Source organism: Bison bison, unplaced genomic scaffold (genome assembly GCF_000754665.1).
Source record: "Bison bison bison isolate TAMUID 2011002044 unplaced genomic scaffold, Bison_UMD1.0 scf7180017864458, whole genome shotgun sequence".
Lineage (NCBI taxonomy): Eukaryota > Metazoa > Chordata > Mammalia > Artiodactyla > Bovidae > Bison > Bison bison.
In genome coordinates this window covers 4,207,145-4,214,544 of record NW_011495020.1, presented here as the reverse complement: position 1 = coordinate 4,214,544, position 7,400 = coordinate 4,207,145, and the positions used below count along the sequence as shown (strand labels likewise).

Genomic DNA, 7,400 nt, shown 5'->3' with positions numbered 1-7,400 from the left:
ATTTTAATTTCATGGCTGCAGTCACCATCTGTAGTGATTTTGGAGCCCAGAAAAATAAAGTCTGACACTGTTTCCACTGTTTCCCCATCTATTTCCCATGAAGTGGTGGGACCGGATGCCATGATCTTAGTTTTCTGAATGTTGAGCTTTAAGCCAACTTTTTCACTCTCCACTTTCACTTTCATCAAGAGGCTTTTTAGTTCCTCTTCACTTTAAGATAAAAAGTTCATATTGGTTATTTCAAGGAGTGGATGGAGGTGGAGGACATTATGAACATCTTTGGATCGTTTCTCCTTTAACAATCACTCTTTTTTTTTTTAACTGAAAAAAGAATATTCTTAGAGGTCATGAGCCCTAATCTGAAAAAATGTTCAGGCAGGAAAAGAATGGAATAGAAAGCCTCTTAATCTTGGAAACATCTAAATGTTTGGAAAGAATTCTGGTCTCTCACCTTCCCTGTAAGCATCCCTCTGACTTACCAGAGTTAAGGTAAATACAGCTTTTTCAGTTCATGTCCCCATTTCAAAATATGGCTCTTGTAATCTTTGTAGGCTGGGGCTTTTGTTTTTTTTTTAATAAAAAAGTTTTTATTGGAGTATAGCTGCTCATTATAGAGCAAACTCCAGGAGACAGTGGAGGACAGGGAAGCCTGGCGGGCGGTAGTCCATGGGGTCACAGAGCCGAACACAATGACAACATTTGCTTTACAATGTTGTTATTTTTCACTGTACAGCAAAGTGAATTAGCTATATGTATACATATATTCCCTCTTTTTAATATCGCCTTCCCATTTAGGTCACCACTGAGCACTGAGTAGAATTCCCTGTGCTATACAGTGGGGTCTTGTTAGTTATCTATTTCACACATACTGTGCTGTGCTTAGTCCGTCAGCCGTGTCCAACTCTTTGCGACCCCATGGACTGTAGCCTGCCAGGCTCCTCTGTCCATGGGGATTCTCCAGGAAAGAATACTGGAGTGGGTTGCCATGCCCTCCTCCAGGGGATCTTCCCAACCTAGGGATTGAATCCAGGTCTCCTGCACTGCAGGTGGATTCTTCACGGTCTGAACCACCAGGGAAGCCCATTTTATACATAGTAGTATATATGCCAATCCCAGGAGTTTTTTTTTTTAATATATATGTATGGGACTTGTTAAGGTCACACGATAGGTACTGGTCGGAATAGCACAGGCCACTCACCAGGCTGGGCCTGCCACAGAACTGTCACTGTAGCCAGAGGGTCTCAGAGAGAACAGTCATCCTGTCAGTTCTGCTGCTGCTAAGAATCTTTGAGCAAGAAAGACACACTACCTTCTTGGAACTTCAGTTTAACAAGAGAGGATTCTAAGATTCATTTATGTCCAAAAAGCAGTTCCATGCTTAAATTGGATTTGACAGGTGATCTTAAATATAAATCTGTATAGGCTTAAATATAAATCTGTAACAGGCTGGTTACAAGGGGAGTGGAGGAGAAAACAAATGGCCTGTTTAATTCTTTAGGCCAGTGACTCTCAAAGTGCTCTGACATGGCCCATAGTAAGGAACATGTTTTGCATTGCTATCTGGAATATACAGAAGAAAAGTTTTATGAAATACCTTTACTTCCCTGGTGGTACAGTGGATAAGAATCCACCTGCCGATGCAGGGGACATGGGTTGGATCCGTGATCCAGGAAGATCCCATATGCCTCACAGCAACTACAATCCATGTGCCACAAGTGCTGAGCCTGCGTGCTGCAACTACTGGAGCCTGTGCGCCTAGAACCTGTGCTCCCCAACAAGAGAAGCTACCCCAAGAAGCCTGTGCATCTCAACGAAGAGTAACCCCTGACTCACTGCAACTAGAGAAAGCCTGTGTGCAGCAACAAAGACTGTAACCACACATAAATAAATAAGAAATACCTTTACTAAATGTGCCTTTACCTAAGGTATTTTCTGTTCTACTTTTTAGTCTTTAAGAAAAGACTGGTTGTGATCTCTACATTAAATTCAAGACTCACTGATGGGTCATGGTCTATAGTTTGAACAACACTGCTTTAGGTCATGCATGTGCAAATTACATTATGAAGATAGAAGAAAATCAGCAGAACCTAGAAGTAGGGTTTTTGTTTGTTTTGGAAGGTCTATAGAAAAAAAATTTTTTTCTGTTTCTTTCTCCTCGCTCCCACTCCATCCATTCCCACCCTCCCCCAGAACTCCTCCAGTTGACAAGCCCTCAAGGGATCCAAGGGATCAATCCCAGAGGATCTCAAAGTTTAAAGGAAAAGATTCCTGAGGCTAATTTGCTCCCTGTGTGTGGGTATGTTAGCTGCAAGGACGGGTAGACAAAGGACTGAACTCCTCTCCGCCAAGATCTGTCATGATGTTGGGTCTTGTCAAGATCTTTCATGACACCTGGGTCACCCTGGCTTCTCAATGTGTGATCCTTAGAGAGCTGCACAGAGCTTTTTACGGGAATTCTTTTAAAAAGTTGTTCTTTACCTCTTCACCCCCTGGAACAAACCAGAAACCTCCAAATAAGCAATGAAGGAGCACCAGCAGCTTTCACTGAAGGCCAAGAGGAATACATCCATCAGCTGATTTTATGCTCTTCACTGCTCCTGCCTTCCCTTTAAAAAAGTAGTTTGCTGAGGTAAAATTTCATCCCTACGTTTAGAGAAATTTCAGCTGTAAAGGGCAGCTTGTAGCACAGCTTCTGACACCTCTGCCTACCCCTACTCCAGGCAGGTTCTGGGGTCACCCTTGTTCTGCTCCAACAAGGCTCCATGAGGGCGCCACACCCATCTGGCCACACGGGGGAGCCAGCGGTTAGCAGGTGACCCAACCTGGGTCAGAGTCCTTCAGTGGGAATTTTACAAAGTAGCACGGGGATACCCTCTTTCCTCTGAGGTCTTTGGAGTTGCTGGCGACAATTGTCGCCTACAGCAAGGAGGAATCTTTCTGAAGCACAAGGAGAAAATGAGATGCCCTACACTGAGAACAAAGAGCCTGACCCCACTGGGCACCTGGACTCAGATGCCCTCTCCCCCACCCCAGTTTTTGTTGTTGTTGTTCCCTAAACTAGTGTGAAGCGAGTTTCTACAACTTGCAACAGAAAGAGTTCTGACTATGGGAGCCACAATCACTCCTGGAGTTCCAGAAGTTGCTCCTCTGTTCAGACACCAAGCAAATCAAATAATCAGGGCAGACGTCATCCATTTCAAAGCTTGCTGGAGAAGCAAACCAGCTGCAAAGGGGCTTCTGGCTACGCCTCTCACCTGAAACAATATTTCCCTTTTGTTAGCATGAGCTTGATGATATATACTCCACAGACTGCTGTGAGGTTTAAACAAGTCAAAAGTATAAGAGCACTAATGTAAAGTAATGTACGTTATGACTGTGAAGTGTTAAAGTATCAACTGATTTGGCCAATCTTTTCTCTTCCCTTCTACAGGCGGGCAAGAAATTTGTTGTCTTTCATATGTGAAGGTAACACTCATATACAAGATAACGCTCTTCCAAGGGAAACATTTTCAGGAAGAGTAGCTAACATCGCTCCTGAGCACCAGTGATTTAGCTGGGTGACTTCCTATGTAATCTTTACAAGAATTCCAAGCTATGTTCATCACACAGTGGAAAAATTGAGGTCTAGGGTGACCTCCTCCCCAGGGAACATTTGATAATGTCTGGAGGCATTTTTAACTGTCACAGTGGAGTGTGTGTGTGTGTGTGCGTGTGTGTGCACACATGCGAGAATGCACACATGCTCCTGGCATCTAGCGGGTAGAAGCCAGGGACGCTGCAAAACTACTTACAGTGCACAGGGCAGCCCTGGCAACAAAGAACCATCTGGCTTAAAATGCCAGTAGTGCTGATGCTGAGAAACCCTGACTTAGAACTCAGCCAGCCCGCCTAAGGAACTCACAACCTTAACCACTATGTTATACTGGGCCACACACACACGCACTCAGAGGGTGGGGTGTGTGCCCAGCATCACAGTTCCTTCAGCCCCTGAGGCTTGGTGCTTGGGGACTGCTAACAAGAGCACAACAGGGACTATTCCAGATGTCAGAGAAGTCATTTGATAAGACACAGGACTGGTGTCTGGAAGACTGTGGGAAAGCCTTCACAGGCTGAGGGTTTCAGGCCATTACTCTCCTATGCAGTGTAACTACTCACTGGTCAGTCTAGGGTGTCTTCCTGAAGTCTCTGCCACTGACCTTGTTCCAGATGAGGACAGGGGTGGGGATTCCGATGACCTCGCAGCTCAAATACACCTGGGCACCAGTGACATTCCAGATGTCCTTGGGGGGCGTCACGATGGAAGGACCTATGGGAGGGGGCACAAAGCCAAACCACGTTTTTAAACAGTCTTTAACATCCATCAGCACGCTAGAAATCTGCAAGTATTACTAGAAGTAAATACTTGATTCTGTTTGGGAGACTGTCCCCTCCGTTGGTTATCTGAAGTTACTTTCAAAGACCAGACTAGCTTCCCTCAGCCACCAGCAGGATTTTAAGCTATACTTCGGTGATGCATACATCTGGACAGTCAGAAAACAATTAGGAAGAAAAATTTATTGCTTACAAAATTTTCTTCTCCTGTGATTCACGCTTAAATGAGTTTTAACTTACCAGCTGTTTTGCTTATCTGCAACTTTCCAATTAATATAGTGAACTCCCAAAATATTTAATGTTTTTCCTTTTTATATACTAGTATTTCTGTTTGGAGAGGCGGGGACAACAGCCAATCTTTACTCTTTGGATAATGGAAGAAAAAAAAAGTCTCAGAAGATTTTTGCAAATGCACTCCACTGTTAATTCACAGGGCACAGCCCCAGGCGCCTGAGAGAGTCCACGTTAGAGGGAAGGAGCCTGTAATCCCGGGGTGACAGTACAGTACTTCCAGAACCAAACCTGGCCCAAAGTCAAAGCTCGAGGCCATTTCTTCAAAGAATGAGTTAATTATTCCCTCTGAATTTCAGCTGTCCACTGCTTTGGGTCTTGGAGCTGAATAAAGAATCTAACTGCAGGGACATCTTGCATCAGAGTCCTGGGAAAGGGACAACCTTCCCTTGGGGCCTGGAAAGTTTTCTGGCATAATCCGCATTCAAAGGGCACGAAGTCTCCCCTCTTGCAACAGGCTATTTCCAGCCCACAATTAATTTCTTGAAACAGAAAGGAAATGACAACAGCATGTAAGAGTTTTCCCACTCATCTCAAGTACTGAAAGCTGATTTTTAAAAAATCCCTCAGGGTAGTTTTATTTTTTCCCTTTGTAAGAATAGGCAAAACATAGTTTTGAAAGCTCTAAATATATTTCTTGCTTCCTTCCCTCTAAAGCCTAGGTCTGAAAGGAAGCATGTCTCTTGGCCAGGGGTCTTAGTCTTTTCTGTGGCTAACGTGGACACGGTGAGTACAGTGGGGCTGCGTTTGTGTGTACTGCTGGCTCTGTTTCTGATGCTTCCTCGTCTGTCCTCACCAACACAAGGCCCCTCACCGCATCTTGGGCTCCCTCTAGGGCCCTGGGACCCAAAGAACTTGGACACCATACAGTGGATCTGGCTCAAGCCTGAGGGCCCCGTGAGGCTCTGTCCTTTCCACACAGACTTGGCGGGACAACCTCAAAGCTCAGGGGATCTCAAGGGAGTGTTCTGAGAAGAATGCTCCAGTGTTCAGAGATTGGAGGGGACCTGGAACAAAGCTGCCTCTCACGTAGCAAAACCACATGAGGAATGCAAGATTCCTGTGAGATTCGAGTGCCTCAGCCTTGCAACAAGCCACTTATTTCAACTTGCAGCCACTTCTCTATAGATGGAGCAAGGAGCAGGGTCATTGGTCTTAGCCAAGGCAGTTTCTGGAGCCCACATGGAAGAAATCTAGCCTGATTTTCTGTCACATGTCTTGAAGACATGCTATGGATTCTCTAACAGCCTAATTTTAAAACTAAGATGTCCTTAGTTTTAATATAGTTCAGTGTATCAAATATTTCGTTTATGATTGATGCTTTTTGTGTTCTGTTAGATTTTTTGTTTTTGGCCCAGACCAAGCCCATGAAGATCTCCTGTTTTCTTCTACAAGCTCCATAGGTTTACCTTTCATATTTAGGTTTTGGTCCATCTTGAATTAATTGTTGTGTACCAGACCACCTGACCTGCCTCTTGAGAAACCTGTATGCAGGTCAGGGAGCAACAGTTAGAATGGACATGGAACAACAGACTGGTCAAGGCTGTATATTGTCACCCTGCTTATTTAACTTGTATGCAGAGTACATCATGAGAAATGCTGGGCTGGAGGAAGCACAAGCTGGTCAAGATTGCTGGGAGAAATAGCAATAACCTCAGATATGCAGATGACACCACCCTTATGGCAGAAAGTGAAGAAGAACTAAAGAGCCTCTTGATGAAAGTGAAAGAGGAAAGTGAAAAAGTTGGCTTAAAGCTCAACTTTAAGAAAACTTTCAGAAAACTAAGATCATAGCATCCAGTCACATCACTTCCTGGCAAATAGATGGGGAAACAATGGAAACAGTGTCAGACTTTATTTTGGGGGGCTCCAAAATCACTGCAGATGATGATTGCGGCCATGAAATTAAAAGATGCTTACTCCTTGGAAGGAAAGTTATGACCAACCTAGACAGCATATTAAAAAGCAGAGACATTACTTTGCCAACAAAGGTTCGTCTAGTCAAGGCTATGGTTTTTCCAGTGGTCAGGATGTGAGAGTTGGACTATAAAGAAAGCTGAGTGCCAAAGAGTTAATGCTTTTGAACTGTGGTGTTTGGAGAAGACTCTTGAGAGTCCCTTGGACTGCAAGGAGATCCAACCAGTCCATTCTAAAGGAGATCAGTCCTGGGTGTTCACTGCTAGGACTGATGTTGAAGCTGAAACTCCAATACTTTGGCCACCTGATGTGAAGAGCTGACTCATTTGAAAAGACCCTGATGCTGGGAAAGATTGAGGGCAAGAGGAGAAGGGGACGACAGAGGACGAGATGGTTGGATGGCATCACCGACTCAATGGACATGGGTTTCAGTGGACTCCAGGAGTTGGTGATGGACAGGGAGGCCTGGTGTGCTGCGGTTCATGGGGTCGCAAAGAGTCGGACACGACTGAGCGACTGAACTGAACTGAACTAATGGTAGGAAGTAGAGGTAAAAGTTCATCACCCCTCCCCAAAAGACAACCAATTGCTTTGGCATCATTTGTTGAAAAGACTGCCATTTTTCCTACAGTAAATGGTGCCTTTGAAGTAAATCATTGCTTATATATATATGAGTCTATTTCTGGACTCTCTACTCAGTTCCATTGCATTTATCCTTGTACCAACAACCATGGTATGATTTAGAAATAACTGTATTAAAACTAAAGCACTGAATGGAGGCTAGATCCATTATATCCATCTCCCTTCAATTCTGTCCTTAT

The 7,400-nt window shown here is 44.3% G+C and overlaps 1 protein-coding gene across 1 annotated transcript in view; it reads right to left on the bottom strand.

Annotated features, from left to right (window-relative positions):
- The window catches only part of IGFBP7 (insulin-like growth factor binding protein 7), a 78,445-nt gene that overhangs the window by 8,501 nt on the left and 62,544 nt on the right, over nucleotides 1-7,400 (bottom strand). Inside the window, exon 3 of the mRNA XM_010859718.1 lies at nucleotides 4,197-4,306. Coding sequence (XP_010858020.1) covers nucleotides 4,197-4,306 — 110 coding nt within the window. The remainder of the gene's footprint in view (nucleotides 1-4,196; nucleotides 4,307-7,400) is intronic.